Source organism: Drosophila gunungcola, unplaced genomic scaffold, assembly GCF_025200985.1.
Source record: "Drosophila gunungcola strain Sukarami unplaced genomic scaffold, Dgunungcola_SK_2 000001F, whole genome shotgun sequence".
In the NCBI taxonomy this organism is placed as follows: domain Eukaryota; kingdom Metazoa; phylum Arthropoda; class Insecta; order Diptera; family Drosophilidae; genus Drosophila; species Drosophila gunungcola.
Window position 1 is genome coordinate 12,489,972 of NW_026453197.1, and position 18,952 is coordinate 12,508,923.

At 42.5% G+C, this 18,952-nt stretch overlaps 4 protein-coding genes across 10 annotated transcripts; 1 reads left to right on the top strand and 3 right to left on the bottom strand.

Annotated features, from left to right (window-relative positions):
- Nucleotides 1–121: 121 nt before the first annotated feature.
- Nucleotides 122–4,913, bottom strand: LOC128263071 (ionotropic receptor 25a). Of its 2 annotated transcripts, XM_052997754.1 has the most exons (9): nt 4,730–4,913; nt 4,059–4,208; nt 3,728–4,003; nt 2,855–3,293; nt 2,680–2,794; nt 2,360–2,605; nt 1,276–1,868; nt 692–1,207; nt 122–635 (listed from the first exon to the last, which is right to left on the bottom strand). In XM_052997754.1, exons 1-9 carry the CDS (start codon nt 4,842–4,844, stop codon nt 242–244), a joined length of 2,844 nt encoding a protein of 947 aa, XP_052853714.1. In that variant the 5' UTR covers nt 4,845–4,913; the 3' UTR covers nt 122–241. The 2 variants fall into 2 exon arrangements, with proteins under 2 accessions (XP_052853714.1, XP_052853715.1); XM_052997755.1 differs by lacking the exons at nt 3,728–4,003; nt 4,059–4,208; nt 4,730–4,913 and having other exon boundaries at nt 2,680–2,792; nt 2,855–2,920.
- A 550-nt stretch (nt 4,914–5,463) lies between these two features.
- On the bottom strand, nt 5,464–8,133 carry LOC128263074 (etoposide-induced protein 2.4 homolog). Of its 5 annotated transcripts, none has more exons than XM_052997758.1 (5): nt 7,978–8,133; nt 7,727–7,760; nt 7,364–7,662; nt 6,612–7,286; nt 5,464–6,378 (listed from the first exon to the last, which is right to left on the bottom strand). In XM_052997758.1, exons 2-5 carry the CDS (start codon nt 7,739–7,741, stop codon nt 5,868–5,870), a joined length of 1,500 nt encoding a protein of 499 aa, XP_052853718.1. In that variant the 5' UTR covers nt 7,742–7,760; nt 7,978–8,133; the 3' UTR covers nt 5,464–5,867. The 5 variants fall into 5 exon arrangements, with proteins under 5 accessions (XP_052853718.1, XP_052853723.1, XP_052853719.1 ...); XM_052997763.1 differs by having other exon boundaries at nt 7,982–8,129; XM_052997759.1 differs by having other exon boundaries at nt 7,727–7,912; nt 7,978–8,122.
- Nucleotides 8,134–8,850: 717 nt separating this feature from the next.
- Nucleotides 8,851–11,908, top strand: LOC128263075 (major facilitator superfamily domain-containing protein 1). The gene is made up of 7 exons (XM_052997764.1): nt 8,851–8,946; nt 9,104–9,601; nt 10,047–10,574; nt 10,655–11,132; nt 11,195–11,313; nt 11,375–11,474; nt 11,626–11,908. Exons 2-7 carry the CDS (start codon nt 9,394–9,396, stop codon nt 11,672–11,674), a joined length of 1,482 nt encoding a protein of 493 aa, XP_052853724.1. The 5' UTR covers nt 8,851–8,946; nt 9,104–9,393; the 3' UTR covers nt 11,675–11,908.
- Nucleotides 11,909–11,980: 72 nt separating this feature from the next.
- LOC128263072 (eukaryotic translation initiation factor 4E-binding protein Mextli) lies at nt 11,981–18,916 on the bottom strand. Of its 2 annotated transcripts, none has more exons than XM_052997756.1 (9): nt 18,821–18,916; nt 17,114–17,690; nt 16,380–16,698; nt 16,218–16,289; nt 15,829–15,889; nt 14,946–15,438; nt 14,392–14,794; nt 14,189–14,307; nt 11,981–12,894 (listed from the first exon to the last, which is right to left on the bottom strand). In XM_052997756.1, exons 2-9 carry the CDS (start codon nt 17,513–17,515, stop codon nt 12,781–12,783), a joined length of 1,983 nt encoding a protein of 660 aa, XP_052853716.1. In that variant the 5' UTR covers nt 17,516–17,690; nt 18,821–18,916; the 3' UTR covers nt 11,981–12,780. The 2 variants fall into 2 exon arrangements, with proteins under 2 accessions (XP_052853716.1, XP_052853717.1); XM_052997757.1 differs by lacking the exon at nt 18,821–18,916 and having other exon boundaries at nt 14,946–15,019; nt 15,086–15,438.
- Between the last annotated feature and the right edge of the window lie 36 nt (nt 18,917–18,952).

Sequence of the window (18,952 nt, forward strand, 5' to 3'; positions counted from 1 at the left end):
AATATTTTAAATTCAAAAAACTAAAGTTAATGTTGTTATTATTTTAAGCTAATATCCTTTGGAAGCTTAGGCCCTATTTCAATCTTTTTTATAATAACCAAATGGAAACCAAACCTTTTTAAAACATTTATTACGATTTGAATAAAAGTGCACAAAGTGTCTGAAGTTGCTTAAATACTAGACATAGACATCCCAGTGCACGATTTACTATAATATTCGATTCATTGCCAACAGATTTATCCTAGAAACGTGGCTTAAAAGTGGCCGGATACTGATTAAAGCGTGGACGCAGTGCAGCATTCGACTTTTCAAACTTCTCGCCCGAATTGCCAAGGATTACTCCGTCTGCCATTTTGCCGGGATGATCCTTGACATTCGAACGATCCCCGTTGGCCTCGGCCACATCGATGATTCGGGGATTCTTGCGGTACCTATACCACCAGTACTCAAAGACCAAAGTGATACATGCCATTCCAATGCCCACAAAGATCACAATGAAGACACCACCAATGTTCTGGATGGATATGCCATCCGATTGATCCTCCGGCTTCTCGCACTTGGCCTGGGCTTCGTCGTTCTTCCACCACTTCTCCTTGAGCTTCTCCAGTTGTCGTTTGTTGAGCAGGGTCAGGATTCTTTAAGATTACGGATTTAAAGACATGGATAGGAATATGTTTCGGGGACTACCTACGCGTTATTGAACTGATCCTTGAGATGTGAGCCTTGCTGAACGGCGATGGCATAGGGTTTCCGGGAGAACTCCTCACCCACCACTTGGAGATCACAGTTGGTCAACTGCAGATACCGTATATCGGTGGCATCGCCCAGGAAGGCGAAACCCGTGGCTGCTGTAGAGTTCCGCACCCGGGCCACCGCTTCATCGAGAGTTGCAGGCAGAGCTGCCTCCTGCATGGCCTGCCACATCTTGGTGTACTTATCGCTCACCGGATAATCCCAAACGGCCAGCTTGGAACGCTCCAACGGAGTCAAAGAGTCATTAAGGGACAGGTCTTTCCAGATCTCATAGAACATCTGCTCTATATTGGCCATTCGCTCGAAGTAAGTCATTGCCGATGAGCCGTTCAAAGGAGCATATAGGATCTTGTACTGCTTGGCCAGGTCATCCAAACTTTCGACGGGCGTATCCAAACGGGAGACGGTCAAAAAGGCAGCCAAATTGGCCGTATACGAGGCAATGATGATGAAGCTTAGGAAGAAACAAACTTAATAATCACAAAATATATATCTAAATAAAATGTTAAGATGATAACACACCCAAACAACCACCAAGTGGCGGCCACCAGACGTCCAGAGAGATTCTTGGGAGCCTCGCCACCACCTTGAGGTGTCAGCGAAGTCATGCAGAACCACAGGCATTCCTTCAGATTGAACTCCCGCTTCTCCTCGTCGTCCTTGTACTTCTCGCGATTATTCTGATAACTATATGGACTCCAGCGATCGAAGACCCACATGAGGAAGCTGGTAAAGAAGTAGGCAGCCAGGATGCAGAGCCACACATTCGTCTCCAGAACGGTGAGGAACTTAAAAAGCGAACTGGGAGAACTGGGTCGCTGCATCATGATGGTGATCCCCACCAGATCGTAATAGGGAACCGTAAAGTCAATGACAATCTCCCTTTCGGCCATCACGGACATGCTACCAAGGCCAATATCAGCCTGTTTGTCAATCAGCTTTTTCACAATGCCATTCCATTCGCCCTTCTCGTCCATGTTACCAAATTTACCATCCTCAACTTCTTGGATGGTGTAATCGAAATGGACAATATCAGCTATCTCGTTGATGAGATCTATGCAGTATCCTTTGTATCCCTTCGGTGCCGTTTCATCGCGCATAATGAAGGGAGCTTGCTGTGAAGTACATATAAACAAAATTGTAATATTTATTTAGGAAAGTGATTTGACCCACCCACCCTTATATGAAAATCTAACTTATTTGAAATATAGTATATATATATGTTGTGTGTTTATCATTTTACTTAAAGGTTAGTAATTTTTCTATTTGTAGCAAGTTGTTTTTTTGGTTATTCAAAACCGACCTTATAATTAATGTTAATTGCCAAAAATAAAAAGGGAAATTTAAACTTGTGACTAAAAGAGCATACTCTCTGAATTTATTGAAAGTGTTTTTAATTTTATTAAGATTTTTATTTTACGTATGTAGTAAGTATTATAATATCACCGCTATAATTCTTAGTTCCCAAAAAGCTCAAAGCGATCTAAAAAAGTTAGTTAACTAAAAAATGGTTAGCCAGTTAAGAATGCAGATCTAACTCAGCATTTGCATTTGATGAATTTAAGTACTCTTAACAAATCCGTTCTAAGCCCTTGTTTTGACCCACCACTACTGTAAAGATGCGGTACACCGTGTCCGCCGTCAGATTCTTCATCTGCTCCTCATCCTTGACAATGAGGGGCGAGTCCAGACCCGCTGCCCAGGTGCCAATCGATTTGCTGTTCACGGAACTGCCGCCACGAATCTGTAGCACGTTTATATCCATTTCGAATTTCATGTAGCTAAAGCCGTTGAAGGGCTGCCTGGGTTGCGTGACAAGATCAAAGGTTCCATACGATGTCGGCTCGCTTATCTGTGGAACGAGAACAAAAAGCATTGAAGTGACTAATTAACCATAATTTGTGTGGTACAAATGGGAAAGCCCACCTTGGTGAAGTACTCCCGCAGATCCACGTTTCTCGGTGGTGTGTTGCCGCCTTGAAAATCGTCACAATTCAGGTATTCCATGTCCTTTGGCCAGGCACCCGATTGTAGCATTTCTCTGTTCAAAATAAATATATAAGTGCAGGGACAAATATAAATGTAATTAAGGCAAACTCACTTAATGGTAAGAAAACTGCGGAGTGCCAGATCAAAGTAGAATGCAGACGCCAACTGCGGCTCCTCCATGAGATTATAGGTGGTTCGTAGCAGTCCCAAGCGGTCCCTATATTGCGTATACGCCATGGGCTTCAAGAACATGATGGTCGCATTATCCCGCTGACTACTAATTTCTCCTTCGCTCTGAGTGATTGCATGCCAGGCGAAGTTACGCTCAAAATACGCCGGCTTCACAGATTCCAATACCATGCGAATCGATTGCAGATTGCCCAGAATAAAAAAGTTATTAATGTCCAGATTACGAAGCTTTTCGATCTGCTCCTCGCGTTCACGGTTTCCATCTTTGGCTATTGCGGTGATCACATGACGGGTTTGGATGTTCTGCAGCAGGGACTTGTACTTGTGGTCCATCACGAAGGTTTCATCGTACAGAATGGCAGCTGGTCAAGATATATAATTACTTTTATGGTAGAAAGCTGAACGAAAACTTAGTAAAATTCTTTAATTTAAAAGGGTAAATCAGAATTGGAAACATTTGAAATACTAAAATTGTATTAATACTAAAAGTGTTAGAATAAAGAAATAAATATATATATTAAATATAATTTTCTATTTAAATATTATAATGTATAAGGATGTTAACGTTTTTCTGTTCTAAAAACTTATATCTAAGAACTTATGATTTCTAAGAAATTCTAATTAATAAAACTTATAAAAATGGTTTCTTCGTCTAATAATTCATTAAAATTAAAATAAAATTGTGTTTTGTTGGATAAAAATATGGTTATAATACTATTTGTGGAAGATTTTCTATTTCCAAAAACCTTTTGTAAGAATTTAAATTAATTAATTCTTAGTTTTCATATTTTCTTACCATTGGTGATGTTCAGATGCCTCACAATACTTCGGATAACCTCGGGAATAATGTCCGCCGGGGGCATTACCTGCAGTAGATACTTCTGCTTGGCCTCATCCAAATCGCGCCACTGCCTCAAATCGCCCTCCTGACCATATGAGGCACTAATGGTGGGCAATCCCAGGGCCTGGGTGAAACTCTTCACGGTTTCCGAGGCTATTCCGGATTTAGTGGTGTCCAGGATCAAATGGGGCGTCTGTTTCTTCTCAATACTTGTCGCATACTTATTGCAAACTGGAGGGGAAATTAATAAAATAAAAATCGAAGGACTATTCCAACCAAAACTCACTGGCTTCCAGCAGCACCTTGGCATCCGATTTGTTGGCCTCTATCGAATCCATCTGCACCGAGAGGCCATATCGGATGTTCTTCTTCAAGTAGGTAACCACCACGTCCACCGCCTTGGCCGCTGGTTCATTGTCCACCTCGTTGATAAACACTATCCCAAAGGATTGGATTGGTTGGGTTAAAATGCATTGGCCAAAAGCAATACGTGGCATTGCGTTTGTTTATTTGCCCTAGAACTTATTATGACTGGCACCACCCAATTTATCCACCCACCAATATCTTTTCCCTTAGTTTTTACTTAATTAGTTTACTTAATGTGCACTGAGCAAAGAATGTTTGTGAACAAAATACTATTTTGAGAACACCTAAAAATAAATGTAAGAACAATGATAAAATTTGGATATAAATATTTTCCTATTTTTGATTTGGTTATTTTATAAAAATAGTCAAACCTTGTCCTACTGTAAAAAAGCTCTTACTCTAAGCACACATACTTTGTGTACTTATACAAAATATGTTTATTTAAGCCTCGATTAAATTTTTAAGTTTGTTTTTAATCTTACAAGGAGTACACAACCTATGTTACTCCTGATTAAACAAATTCCATAATTTCCAAATACTTGTATCCCATATGTGCTATCCATATTTCAAATCGATTGAGTCTTCACTTACAGACATTGATATTTTGAGTAGTTTGCGCAGCTATCTTCCTGTTTGGGCCGCTTAAAAGCCACAAAAATCCAACCAGCCATACATTTTTGAAAGCCTTTAGTCCGACCAAAATCATTATGAGTATCACATAGGGGTTTCGATTCGGGATTTCACGAGCTGACAAGTGACCACACGGCACGAACAATAAATGGCGACTGTCGAGGAAATTACGCTTTTAAGAAAGGATACTACCCAGAGTGTTACTGTCAATTTCACTTTCAACACCGACAATGTGTGGACACATGGGTGTTACCTTGGTGATAATCAATTTGGTGGGTAATCGCCCACAAGCCCACATCACCATCACCCCAAAAACCAAACATGGAACACATATCCTCGTTCGATTGTTCGTGCTGGAACTCTGTCGTTAATTGGTGGCGGTTACAATAAGCGGATTGGTTTGGTGGGAGAGCTATTATAAGGTTTTTGAAGAGCTTGTTATACTGTCACATCAACATGAAATTATTATTGGAATCGGTTGGGGGAGGCACTAGAAATGGGGTTATAATGGGTAATAATATTTTGTTTTTGATTAAAAAGTCTTCCATAAATATAATCTAAAATCAAAAAACATTTAAATCACCCTTCGCATTAGATTTGTTCTGACTCACACCATTTCTAATCAATCCCAGACAAACCATACTGATAACAATTAATCAACTGCCTGCCTATTAAAGAACCCAAAACAGCAACAATTGACGAAAGTACAAAATTATTTTTATTTTTGATTAGTTATACATTAAATGAACTTTACGCCCGACATAATTTCTAGTGTAGAGAATGCACCCTACGAGCAAAAATTAAAGAAAAAAACGCCGCCTAAAATAAACATCTAAACGATTATGCAGCAGTTGCGCGAGCCGCATTTCAGATATAGCCACTCTATCTATATAAATATATGTATAGTCATGCCCGATGCGATTGGGGCGTTGTGTTGGTGGCGGTGTCGACTAGCGAACATTGTCATTATGCGTAGACCTAGAGTTATCTTTAACTTACACAGTTCACGATGGTTAGATAGGTAGATGGTACGTACATTACACAGATCGAATTATAATATATAGCTAAAGCCTACGTTGCGTGTATATAAGCATAAATCTCACAAGTTCCAGTCATCGGGCCCCGACTCCTGGCGTATCACGGGCGGGGTGAGCGGCGCTCTCGGTGCCCCGGGCACCGGGATGGGCACTAGGGGCGCGGCTCCGCGCAGCGAGCTCCCGTAATAAGGCGGTGGCCGGTGGCTATTGATGCTCGGCGAGTTGGAGCTGTGCGTGGACGAGGCGGAGGAGTCACGCACCCGGCCCGCATCGAAAACGGGCGCCTGGGCATAGCGATGCGGCTGTCCCAGCTGCGGCGTCTGTGACCGCGAATGTGAGCGATCTCGATCCCGTCGCATTAGCTGCTCCTGCTGCAGGCGCTGCTGCTGCACATATTGCTGCTTGCGCTGCTTCAGCAGCTGCTCATCCCGCTGGAGCAGTCGTTGGCGCTGCTGCAGCTCGTACTGCTGCCGCTGCATGGCACTCAGTCGGTTGGCCTTGCTCCACGGGTTGCCGCCGAAGCACAGATTCGATATGAAGACCACCGGCGAGAAGAGACGCAGCGAGATCTCACTGGGGCGGAAGTCAAATTTTTAGTTATTTATATTTATAGCTGAAGTACAGACGGGCTTCTCTAAATCGAATTATGCTTAGGGGAGGATTAAATTACACTTAGTCTAAATATATAGTCAAACCAAAGAGCACAATAGACAGATAGTTTGAAGTTCAAAGAGGTAAACTAATTTCGACATTGAAAAATTCGATTTAGTGAAGCTGGACTGTATTACCACATCAAAAACACTTACGTGGTGTCCACAATGGGCTTCGCCTCGTTGCCGCTGAGTATGAACAGGGGGAAGAAGATGGAGAAGATGCAGCTGCTGACGATCACCGAACTGGAGAGGTTCGTCAGTACGGTGAGCGGTATGCCAAAGCCGAAGAAGTAGGGCCAGTTTTTCTCAATGTAGGTGAGACGCCGGTGCAGCTCCCAGCCCATGTTGAACCACTTGTACTCGAAGGAGTACAGCGAGTAGAGCAGGCACAGGTGGACGAAGCAAAGCGAGGAACCCACATACTTGACGGGCACTAGGTTAACCAGCATGCTCTGCACCAGAAACAGCATTTGCACTACCATACTAAACAGGAAGTCGGCCACTAGTTTGCTGATGCCGGGGATCAGCTGCGGGCGACCCTTCCTCACGCGGTAGGCGGCATTGGCTATGTCCGCGAACCACAACGAGCTCACAATCTTGGAGAGCATGAAGATGGGCAGCACCCACATCATGCCGAAAAGCAGCGACAGGATTGGATGCAGCCAGCCCCAGACGACGGGCAGGGTCTCCGACTGCGCTCCGTAGAAGATGGTCAGGCAGAACTTGAGCGTTGGCAGCAGGGCGGACTCGAACAGGACGATGCTTAGCCAGGTGAAACCGCCGTTGAGCATGCAGCACTTGAACAGCTTCTTGGCGATCTTCTTCTCCCTGCGCCGTAGGTAATAAATCAAATGCGCAATAAATATAGGTAAATATAGAGATTGGTCAGCCTTTGTGTCACTTACCCCTGGGGCTGCTGCTCCTGGACGACGGTCTTCTTGCCCAGGATCTTCTCCAGCGTCCGCTCATCGGCATTCTCCTCCGCCTGCTTGGCGTACTCCTCTCGGATCATGGCAGCCGCCGAACTGGGGACTGGTGATGGAGATCTCCTTGCACGCTCGTAGCGATCCTTGTCGGTGCGACGCAGCTGGTGGCGGTGCTCCTGCTCGGCATTCTGGCGGTTCACCTCGTCGTCGATGTGCAGGACCAGAGTCATGCCACGTATGCTGTCCCACAGGCCGTACAGAATGCCCAGGGTGATGTTCTGCGGAACGTTTACAACGCATTTAAAAATGGACCATTGTTTGATTTCAGCGGGGGAATCTCACCTTTATCGCCGCCATCTCGGACAGACCTTAGTTCCTGTTCGGGGGCATTACGAAATGGACATGCAAGCATACGAAACGTGTTAAGCTACTCGAGAGCGTATCAAAATGTGGCAGTGGGTCTTTGAATAAATTTGCGTTGTGCGAGGCGAAGACAACATTGTCGTTGGATTTTCAGGCGCCCTTACACTGCACAAAATACCGAGTGTGCCTGGTGATTCGGCTGAATTTGCCCTTCTAGAACTTTCACTTACATACTTTTCGCTATGCCAGTGCTTCCTGATCGAATTGTGAGTGTGCAGACTTAAAAACCATTGAACTTTGTGCTGAATTTAATAATAATAATAGTTGTTTTGCTTCGTGTAAAATCACACGGTTGCCACCTGATGCGCGAATGGCATTTATCAACACATCACCAGTGATGCGAAGGCAGGCAGTGTTGTAAACTATCGATAGGCTCAAATTTGTGTAAATATTTGTATATACCGTTATTTTACCAGAGAAAGCTTATGCTTTCATATTTTTAAATTTAAATTGTTAAATAAAAACGGTGTTTATTATTATTTAAAAAAAGGAAAACTAAAATTATCCTTTTAATAGTTTATTTATTGTTAATTTTAAGAATAATTTAAACTTTCTTTTTCTAAGGGTGTAGCGATAGAAGTATACCGTTACAACGATTTTTAGAGGTGAGCAATACATCGATAACTGAAACAAGCCGTTACTTCCATCCCTACAGCTAAAGGTATGGAAAGCAGGTAAGACCAAGCATTCTTCTCCTGCCAGGGGACCGAAATAAACCGTAAGTCCTCAACTTGTTGAATATAGTAGACAGCACTCTGCGTGTTTATCATAATTAATTCTTTATCATTCAAATACGTTTTCTCTATAATAAAAAGTAAATATATTTTCGAACCGCAAACCCGCCACAATCGCAATTTAAAAAAAATATAACGTAAATAATGCAAAATAAGACCGTGGACTTGTGATGAATTAGTGTGTGACGTTACTTGTTGTCTACGATAACGGGGCATTAGGTTTTTAATCCCTTTTTGTCGATATACGGCGTTTACATATGCATATTTATTGACATGTGTGTATGTATCGGCAAACGCTTGAGCTGTTTTCAATACGCAAATAACGTAATAAAACCTTAAATCAGGTGTCAACCCAAAGTTAAGGCCGCAACACACTGCACGCGCTTAATTGATTACCCATTTACCGTTAGTCAACAAATGGGCGACAAGATCTGTCGTGTTTATCTAGTAAACCCACACAAACACACCCACCCAAGTGACATTTACCTTTTTGCTTGTGTGTGGGTGCGTGGAAAATGTACTGCGTGGAATGCAATTTTCAATCTTGGCTTTTTTATTGCAGATTAACCGAAACATTCCCCCTTCCAACTTTCCCGTATTCATTCGTTTGTGTGTGGAAATAATCAATACTGCACATATACTGAGGCAACAGCAACAACAACAACAAGGAATAATGGTGTGGTCTAGTGATAAGCAACAACAGTAGGGCCACAGCCCGGCGCCACCCACCCGCAACCGACCACCACCCACCGCAGGAATTCCAAAGGAGGAGCAAGAAAAAGCAATTACCATCGCACAACTCAAATTTCCTGTCATTCCTCCGACGTCCTGACGGCACATAAACTGGAAAAAATGTCACGCGAGGAACGCAAACCCATCGTGGACACCTCGAACAGCAGCAGTTGCAGCAGCGGCGATGATGAAGTGCATCCTGTGGTGCGACGTCGCAGTACCCGGGACACTGCGCTCATCGGTCCGCAAAAGGATGCAGGATGCTGCGATCCGTCGAGCACTCCCCACCGATTCCTGGCCCTGCTCTTCATGTGCCTCTTGGGTTTTGGTGAGTCAATGATAACTATACCATTTCCGAAGCTCAAAGAAAGTTAAGATCTTTACATACATAAGTTAACTTTAGTTTTAAAAAAGATCGTGAACTATGATCCATTCGAAAAAAAATGTTTGTATCACTTGGGCTTAAATTAGCTTACCTTATAAAAGGAAAATAAAGTATAATTTGTATTGTTAACTTCAAAAATAATAAGTTTAACTGAAATAAGATTTTTTGAGGTAATCAAATTACATATAATAAGCGATATCCGTTTTTAATTAATATTTTAGTTAATGTCGCTAACAAACAAACAAAAAAAACAAAATATTAGTTTTTTAATTAAATTGGAATACTTTTGACTTAAAAAATGTATTTATATAAATTAAACTAGACGTTTGCTAAATTAGAATTCCAAAACTTAAATAAACCAATAAATCAAAACTAACTCTATTTTTAGGTTCCTATTTTTGCTACGATAATCCTGGCGCATTGCAGGATGTGTTCCAGAAGGAGCTGGATCTCAGCTCCACCGAGTTCACCCTGATCTACTCCATCTACTCGTGGCCAAACATAGTGCTCTGCTTTGTGGGCGGCTTCCTTATCGACCGGGTGTTCGGGATCCGTCTGGGCACCATTATCTACATGCTGATCGTGCTCGTTGGCCAACTGATCTTCGCCACGGGCGGAGTGCTGGGTCACTTCTGGTTGATGATAGTGGGACGATTTGTGTTCGGCATCGGGGCTGAGTCGCTGGCTGTGGCCCAAAACAGCTATGCGGTGCTGTGGTTCAAGGGAAAGGAGCTGAATATGGTCTTTGGACTACAGTTATCGGTGGCTCGCTTTGGCAGCACCGTGAACTTTTGGATAATGCAACCTCTATATGGATACGTATCAAAATCCTACTCTGGCTACAAGGGTCTGGGAGTAGCCCTGTTCCTGGCCTCCTCGACATGTGTGATGTCCCTGGTCTGCACCTTGATTCTAGGTAGGATCTGTTCCTTATGCTTTTAAATTTGTGTTTAAACCAATTATTTATAATTAATTTTCTAAAAACTAAATGTTTAGGCTGGATGGACAAGCGTGCGGAGCGCATTCTTAAGCGTAATAATAATCCTGGTGGGGAAATTGCCAAGCTGAGCGACATAGTCACCTTTAAGCTGGACTTTTGGATGGTGTCGGTGGTCTGCGTGGCCTACTATGTGGCCATCTTTCCCTTTGTGGCTTTGGGACAGGCCTTCTTCGTGAGCAATTTCCACATGACACCGGATGAGGCGAACACGGTCAACTCGATTGTCTACCTGATATCTGCTATAGCATCGCCCCTGTTTGGATTCGTTATTGACAAAGTCGGACGAAATGTAACCTGGGTGTTTTGCGCCACCATATCCACGCTGCTGGCCCACTTCCTGCTGACCTTCACCCACTGGGATCCGTACATTGGCATGAGCATCATGGGCTTGTCCTATTCCATGTTGGCTGCCAGCTTGTGGCCTCTGGTCTCGCTGATTGTGCCCGAATATCAGCTGGGCACGGCATATGGCTTGTAAGTTCACTAATGTGCTGACTTTTGGGATCGATTTAAGAACTTAGTTGTGCCTATTTCAGCTGCCAGTCTGTGCAGAATCTGGGATTAGCGTTGGTGACCATTGCAGCGGGCATTATTGTGGATAGCAGCGGTGGCAGCCACTTCTGGCTGCAGGTCTTCTTCATGGTCTTCCTGCTGAGTAAGATTAACTGTTTGTTTGATGAGCTCAGTTATTAAACCAGTAAATTTTTTGTTCTTAGTCTCACTCCTGGCCACCTGTGCGATTTGGGCCTACAACCGCAAACACCAGGGCAACTTGAATATGTCACCCGCCCAGCGAGCCACATATCACACCTCGATGTACGTGAATATTGAGTCGAGTTGAGCATGCTATTGATGTCTTGATGTTGTGCACTTATCCCCACATCTGATGACACACCACTACATCAGTCCCTCCTGACTAATTAACATTCTCTTTCTAAATGTATTTGCTTTGTGTACATGCCAAAAGCGCGATGCAGTGCCCATTCGTGAATCGACGGCCTTTATTGGGCAACTAAGTGCGCTAGATCGATTATTGTCTGTTACTAACCAATAACCAATTGTGATGTTAACGCCATCTCTCTAAACTTGACTTGTTATGCAACACGGAGCACACTCTGCTAACCGCACAATCGTCGTGGTCGTTCGATTGGTTAAACTCCTAGCCAATATTCTATGATACATATCAAGCCGTAAACTATTGTTATATTTATTTTTTTGTTGTATATGTTGAATAAAATTATGTAAATGTACATTCACCAAATTAAATAACGAAACCGACATGTTGTTTGGGGTAAAAGTTGGTAGATGTGAAATATGCAGTGTTTTGATCTTGATTCCATTTTATTTTCCTTGCAAATATCTTTTTGAAGAATCTATTTGTATTTGTACAAAATAAATAAAATAAATTAACTAAAGCATAAAGAGAAATTCAAAGAGTTTTGGTGTGGATTTCGTTTTCTTACATTTCCACTAGAATTTAACAAAAATATAATAAAAATTTCTATGATGCATAGACTAGAGAAAACAAAATACAATTTCAAATCTTAAAAAAGATATTCAAAGCAAGTCACAAAAGAATAATAAAATAATAATAAACACAGAGATGAATTAATACATTTCTTTTTCCATTTTGAGAATTATTTGGTTGGGAGAAACAAAGTTTGGGAAGGATGAGAAACAAATTTCAAACTAAAAATGTGTAATTCTCTATTGAGTTACTAAAAAATGCATTCCATTTAAAATTGGCCATTAAAGTTAAGGCCGCTTCGTAACAACGACTGTTTCGAGCCTTTTCAGTTAGCTGCATTTTGTAAATTAGTAAATATTGGGAAGTTCGTTTCCCATTTCGCTTGAACTTAACTAAGAGCTTCGTTGAATTTTCTAGTTATTTTGAAAGTTTTGATTTATGTCGTTGGTAATTTCTAAGGTTAGTTTAGCATTGAGTTGCTTGATTTTTCAATATTTTTTTTTGGTCGTTTTGTTTTTGCGTTTGTTAGATGAGGCTAGGGCCAAAATCATTGAAGGATAGTCTAGCTCTGTCTGAGCTGAGCTCTCCGCCCCGGACACTGATAATGTATGCGTATTATTTATATTGTCAGTTTGGACCACTCAAGTGGGTGGGTTATTCATCCAGGGTCTCGACATCATCGGCTGCCACAATATCTCGCTTGACGGCAGTCTTAATGCTGGCCAGATATTTATCACCATCGAAGCGCTGGCTCTCATCCTGCAGATCCTGTTGTCAAACGAAAAACATTTTTATAGTAGATGGCAAAAGGTTACAGGTGGTCAATAATAGGGTCGAGCTTACCTTGGACAAACATATGTACATATGGAACAGATTAGCCTAAGTTAGCCATTTTGAGTGGTTTGGTGGGCGTGCTTTGGATGAGTTAGCAATTCAATGTTATGGTTGTTCGGTGGTTATACACAAATTAGAATGTATGAAGTATCAGTTAAACCCAACCAAGCTTTGTTTCGGACTTTGAAAGCCCTAATGTTTATTGGAATTTTTTTTATAAATCGTACTGAATATGTGTTTGGGGATAAAACGCTTAAAACTAGGTTTGTTACAGTTGTTATAAGTCTTATTAAAACATTAATTACAGCTTTGTAAATGTTGGTGTGAGTTCGAGAATGTAATGTTTGTTTGTTAGTGGTTAAGCGGTTCAAACCGCGTTTAAAGTTTAACTCTAGAGAAGACTTAATCTGTTTCACAGCCAAAACACAGATTCTCCCTATAGATACATTTTAATTTCAATGTTACGTCTAAGACTAGCGAATAGTTTCACTTGGTAATTGGTTTGGTTTCGTTGGTATGTCCTTTGCTTTATGACTGTATGATAATGATAATGACTTTTATTCGAATCATTGTCTATCAGATTTCTCATGCTACTTGGCAAGTTATGTGGTTTGGAATAGAAAATTATAAAATCATAATACTGTTTTGAGATGATTCAAAAGGAATAGCCTATCTGTGGCCGAGATTCAATAATATTCGATACGTATTCCGGCTACGTAAATAAAGTTATCAAAAAATAAAATTAGAAAAAAGCTTGGTTATTATTCGATTCGGATTCGCTTAAGGCCATGGAAAATTCATCGTCCTCGATGTAGCGTTGGAAAATTGCCTTCACTTGGGATGTTTGCTGACCCGGACGATTCTTTCCGTGGTGGGCCACCGATGCACCCACGGTATTGGATATGATTTGCAATTGCTTGTTGTACAGATTCCGATCGGACATGGCCGATGGCTTGGGAAGGCGACGGGTCTCGCGCTCGACGACGATCCCTTTTGATTGCTTGTTAGTGGCGGTTATGAGATTGTCTGCAGCTGCCTCGACAGCAGCGCTTCCAACGGTGGTGCTCATGATGTTGGTGGTCGGGGTGGAGGTTATTACATTTATGGCTTTGGGCTCAGTCGGATTGGTTTTTACTGATGAGTTAGGTGCAGTGGTGAAGGTGTTGGAGTCGGGTAGGTTCGTAGAGTAAGCTATACAGTCGACTAAGCCATTGAAAGGCGGAATTACCTTGTTGCGCAGAATCGAGGGCGATGTCTCCTGCATCTTTTGCCAGTCGAGGGGCAAGGCCCAGGCGTGCGGACTCATAGAGTAGTAGATCAAGTGCTCAATATCGTAAGATACGCGTGCTGTAGATGTAATTTAAAGTAATTAAGGAATAAAGTAAACTTATTTAACTCAAACTAAGAACTAAAGAACTGATTCAATCTTACATGCATTGCTCTTCGAAGGATTAAGGCCTGCCAGCTCGTCCACGTCAAACTTCTCACGAACTCCCTTGGTCTCCGGTGTGGACTCCTTGCGCGAAAAGTGGCTACGACGCGACCTGGCCAGTCCATTTTGATTGTTAGCCGCCGATCCTGTATTGTTGGGCTCTGAAAACACCTCGTCGTCGCCCTCGCCATTATTGTTTGCTGCCGAACCGGCGGCGTAGTTCAGTCCAATGCCGCTGTCCGTTCCAGGCAGTAAAAATTGTGGCGGTCCGGCGCCGGGAAGCGGAGTCGATGGCGTGGTCACTGGGCTCAACAGAGAAGTGCCGTCAAAGGCGGCGCCAGCCTCAATGGAGGCCAAAAACTCTGAGCTGCTAAAGTAGTCATCGAGCACTAGTTTGGCCACCTGGAAAATAAGACGAACAAAATTTAAATAACTGGACTGGTTTTGAACCTATATTTGCTTATAGTTTGGAATAAGTTGGTTATTAAAATCGAATGACTATATATTCTAGCTAATATAGTTTAAAGTTAATTTCAGTGATAGCTTCACTTACGCGCACTAGTTCGCAGCAATCGCCGGTGATCTTGATCAGGTGCTGGCCCACGTTGACCGTGAACTTGTATTCACCTACGGAAGCATCGTTTGTGGAATATGAGTGCATTAGCAGCTGCTGATTGGGACGCAAGACTTTACCGGCAGCGGCTGTCGCCTGAGCATGTGCCGCTGCTGCTGCTGCGGCGACTTGCTGCTGCTGCTGCTGGTGCTGGTGCGTCTGGTGGAGCACCTGCTGCTGCTGCTGCGTGTGGTGGTGCACCTGCTGCGAGATCTGCTGCGCGGCAGCGGTGGCAGTCATGAAGTTCTGCGCCGAGTTGAAGCTCAGCCGGTTGGCCAAACTGCTGCCGCTAGGAGTGCGCGGCTGGACGATGGCGTCGTCCGAGTTGGACGAGTTCAGGGAGGAGCAAGATCCTCCGGCAGCGGGGGCGGGCTCCAGGCGCACCGGCGACGCGTTACGGCGGATGGTGTCCTCCATCAGTTGTTTGGCGTAGCTGTCGTATAAAGAAGGCATAAATAAATAAAAGAGTTCTGGTGAAATTGCGTGGAGTTTACTGCTATTTTTAGCAGTAATTTTGCCGTTTTACCGAAATCGGTTACGATAGTACAGCCGCGGTGCAATAAATAGTTCTTAAAAATTCATTTAAAATTATAATCAAGTACAAAAATATATAAGCTAAAAAAAAGCTGTGTTACAATTATTAAAAAACGCGCTCTAAAGTGATAAACCTATTTGAAGTTTAAAGAGTGAACATAACTACTTTTTTTTAATTTAATTTTAATATGTGATAGTAATTGAAAAAAATCATTCCAATAAGCGTTTTACAAAAATTTAGCTTGGCTGCCCCATCTACGCATTTTTTCCATAAATTTACATTACTCACTTAATTTTATCCTCAGCTGGACCAGTAATCTGTACTAAACGCTCCTTGGCGCCCGGGTTGACTAACAGAAAAAAATTCATTAATAAATTGTAACAGGGTGAAACATTTAAAATATATAAATATGACATGTGATTTATATAACAATAAAATTTGAAATAACAAAATGGTTATAGATTTTCGAAACAAAAATATAATGACATTTAAATAATAATGGTAGTGTCTTAGTGAATGCAAATGGGAGTAGGTCGATTTAAGAAATTTCATTGGACATGCGATTCTTCTTTTTAGTTAACCTTGGTACAAGCCACCAAACAATTGAATGCAATAAGCGTGCCAAATGATATGCGGGTGCAGTGGGGACAATTGGAAACCAGCTTTCTGGGGGTTACCTCTTTGAAACGATATTATGGTTTCGCTAAGTTCCTCGATCATGTGCACGCGTCGCCCCTTGATGCCCATGACTTTGTGGCCACGGGATTAGTGGAAAACATTTTCAAGTTCATATTCAAAGATCAGTGTTCAAGGACACTTCTTAGCCTCGGAATACTCACCCTTTCCAGAGTCAGCGTTGCGGATCACGACCTCGTCCTTGCAGTAGGTCTTGCCGGGGATCTTGGTCGGCTTTGGGAACTTTCCGGAATTGCGGATGACCTCACCGGGCGGCAGCAACATATGCTGCTGGTTGGGTGAGCCCACGGCCGCAATGGCCGCAGCTTGGGCGGCGGCGGCTGCAGATGCCGCATTGAAGACGGCGGCAGCGGCGGCTGCGGCTCCAACGTTGACTCCGCCAACACCGCCGCTGACGCCGAATGTGGGGGAGGTGCTGAAAGGCTGCACGCCGGCATCGTACTGATATTCCAGCGGGGGCAGCTAAAAGAGAGAATGGTGATTAGATTTGATGCAATTTCTTGATAAGTTTGATAGTAAATGATGCATCGGTTGCCTTTTACAAAGAATACACAACATCTAAACCATTCATGACATATAAGAATACTGCCGCTGCATCGTTTACAACCACTTTTAGTAATCTTAATTAACTTGATATGATATGAATAATAAATAATGTGAAAAAAAACGTTAATTGGATTAGGTTTAATTATTTCGAACTAATTTGAAGATGGCATCTAAACGAAGTTCATTAATTTAATATTAATTAATTACAAAAATCTAATCAAATGTGATAACTAATTGAAAACTACTTGCTAATTTTCCCAAAATTAGATAGTTAGCAAGATAATAAATTAACCCTAGCGCTAAGTTAATGCTTTTTCTGTGACAGACTCACCTCCACGTTGGAGATATGCTGCTTGGACTTGTAGTACGCGATTGTGTCGTCATTGTCCCAGCTCTTGGCGCGCAGCTCGATCAGCTCGAGGAGCTTGAGGCGCGTCGTTATGTTCAGCCGTTCGTCCTGCGAAGCGTTGCGGAAAACGACAAAGGCCCGGTCCAGCGTGTCCTTGGACACCGCCTCCAGCTGCGGTCCGTGCACCCGGAGGTTGTGCAACAGCAGCGTGATCGAGTCCGGCGTGGTGTTGCACGACTGCAGGCCCACGGTGACGCTGTCTATCAGCTGGATGAGCTCTTCAATCACCAGGTAGCTGTTCTTCAGCGACGATCGCGACTGTGTCTTCAGTGGGCGCGGCGCCTCGATGTTTTTCACGGCGCGTCCCAGGTGTGTGTGGGCCATTTTTGGGATTCGTTGGATTCAATAATGTCTCTCAGTGATGTCTAAATGGTTGTCCTGCCTGTCGTCCGGTTTCGCTGATTTCAGCTAATAAGGTCTGGTTATTTGTTCGTTCGTTTGAATGTTGTTGAAGAATTGGTGAAAAAGAAATCGTAGAATCGTTTTTCCGCACCTCCCCCTGGAAGCAATAAAGTTAAGATTACTTTAGTTGGTTATACAAAATTGAAATTCCAAAATAACTGCAATTTATTTGATACAACCGATCAACCATTAAGTTCAAGCAACTAAACTTAAAGAGTAAATAAACTTAATGTGTTCTATAAGTCATTTGGAGTTACAGAATTACAAAGTTCTTTTTTGAGTGGCAAATCTATATAAAAGCCAACACTTTAACACATGAAAACTCATAATTGGGATAATTTTCACAATTAAGTAAGACTAAATGTATAGCCCTTAGTCTGTAGGATATCGAGATTGGCCTCGTTTCTGGCTGAATCTTTAGTATTGCGACGCAAAGCTCTCTTATATCTCTGGCCTTAATGAATGTGCACGTTTGATAAGCGGCATTAGCAGAGATTTATCTTTAGTTTAGTGACCAATTAACCCACGAGCGCCTTGCGACTTTTGACTGAGTCAATCGGGGCAGAATTCCAAAAACGAAATAAATAATGAATGAAAATTGTTTGCATAAATGGGAACAACAAACGGACGACCATTTGTGTGGCTAATGGTTGTTGTTTCAGTTCGACTTTCGCTCCATGCTAGCACATTTTTTTAAAATATCATTTACAGCCGCTACAGCAACAACAAAAACAACAATAGCAACAAATACATCTACTAAAACAGCTAACAGAAATATTACAAAAAACTGAAATTGTCCGTGGGAGGGAGGAGGAGAAAGAGAGAGGTCGCAAAAGAGAGAGAGAGGATCGCTCTATTGAATCATATGTCGAGAATAGCAACAACAAGAACGGCCGCTGCCGACGTCGACGCAGGCAGCGCAGTCGGAACCTCTTGGGCGTTGAATAAAAAGTTAGTTAAAATCGGGATTAGCGCTTAAATATTTATCAATTAAGTAAGTTTTCGACAAAGAAAACTCTGTGAAATTGAGAAAAATTCTTGGTGGCACTATGTAAAAGGGGCAAACTACGCGTTTCACTGGCGACCGACTTTGCACTTCCGATCAAATTGTTCGATTTTACCCGTCGAGTCTTTTTCGCCGTTATGGCCAGTTGCAAGATCCGCTTGAAAAACTCATTAAGTCGGTGCATTTTTCAGCATAATTTCAATTAAATTGCAAAAGCTTACCAAAAACCAAAATCTCTGCGACTGCGACTAAAATCGTTTTGATGCTGCCACCGTGCCTAAAAAAGCCATTCAATGAGGAGCGTTGCCACATTATCGAACGCGTTAATTTCTAAAGATGAGCCTCATCTATCG

Coding starts and splice junctions, on each gene's coding strand:
- LOC128263071 (XM_052997754.1), bottom strand. CDS start 4,844: ATGATTTTGGTCGGACTAAAGGCTTTCAAAAATGTATGGCTGGTTGGA. Junction 4,004..4,058: donor CAAGGTGCTGCTGGAAGCCA/GTGAGTTTTGGT, acceptor TTTCCCCTCCAG/TTTGCAATAAGTATGCGACA. Junction 3,294..3,727: donor GCATCTGAACATCACCAATG/GTAAGAAAATAT, acceptor TATCTTGACCAG/CTGCCATTCTGTACGATGAA.
- LOC128263072 (XM_052997756.1), bottom strand. CDS start 17,515: ATGGCCCACACACACCTGGGACGCGCCGTGAAAAACATCGAGGCGCCG. Junction 16,290..16,379: donor CAACGCTGACTCTGGAAAGG/GTGAGTATTCCG, acceptor GTGGCCACAAAG/TCATGGGCATCAAGGGGCGA. Junction 14,308..14,391: donor TCCTTCGAAGAGCAATGCAT/GTAAGATTGAAT, acceptor TTACATCTACAG/CACGCGTATCTTACGATATT.
- LOC128263074 (XM_052997758.1), bottom strand. Junction 7,287..7,363: donor CAGGAGCAGCAGCCCCAGGG/GTAAGTGACACA, acceptor CCTACGGCGCAG/GGAGAAGAAGATCGCCAAGA. Junction 6,379..6,611: donor AAGCCCATTGTGGACACCAC/GTAAGTGTTTTT, acceptor CTTCCGCCCCAG/TGAGATCTCGCTGCGTCTCT.
- LOC128263075 (XM_052997764.1), top strand. CDS start 9,394: ATGTCACGCGAGGAACGCAAACCCATCGTGGACACCTCGAACAGCAGC. Junction 10,575..10,654: donor GGTCTGCACCTTGATTCTAG/GTAGGATCTGTT, acceptor CTAAATGTTTAG/GCTGGATGGACAAGCGTGCG. Junction 11,314..11,374: donor CTTCATGGTCTTCCTGCTGA/GTAAGATTAACT, acceptor TTTTGTTCTTAG/TCTCACTCCTGGCCACCTGT.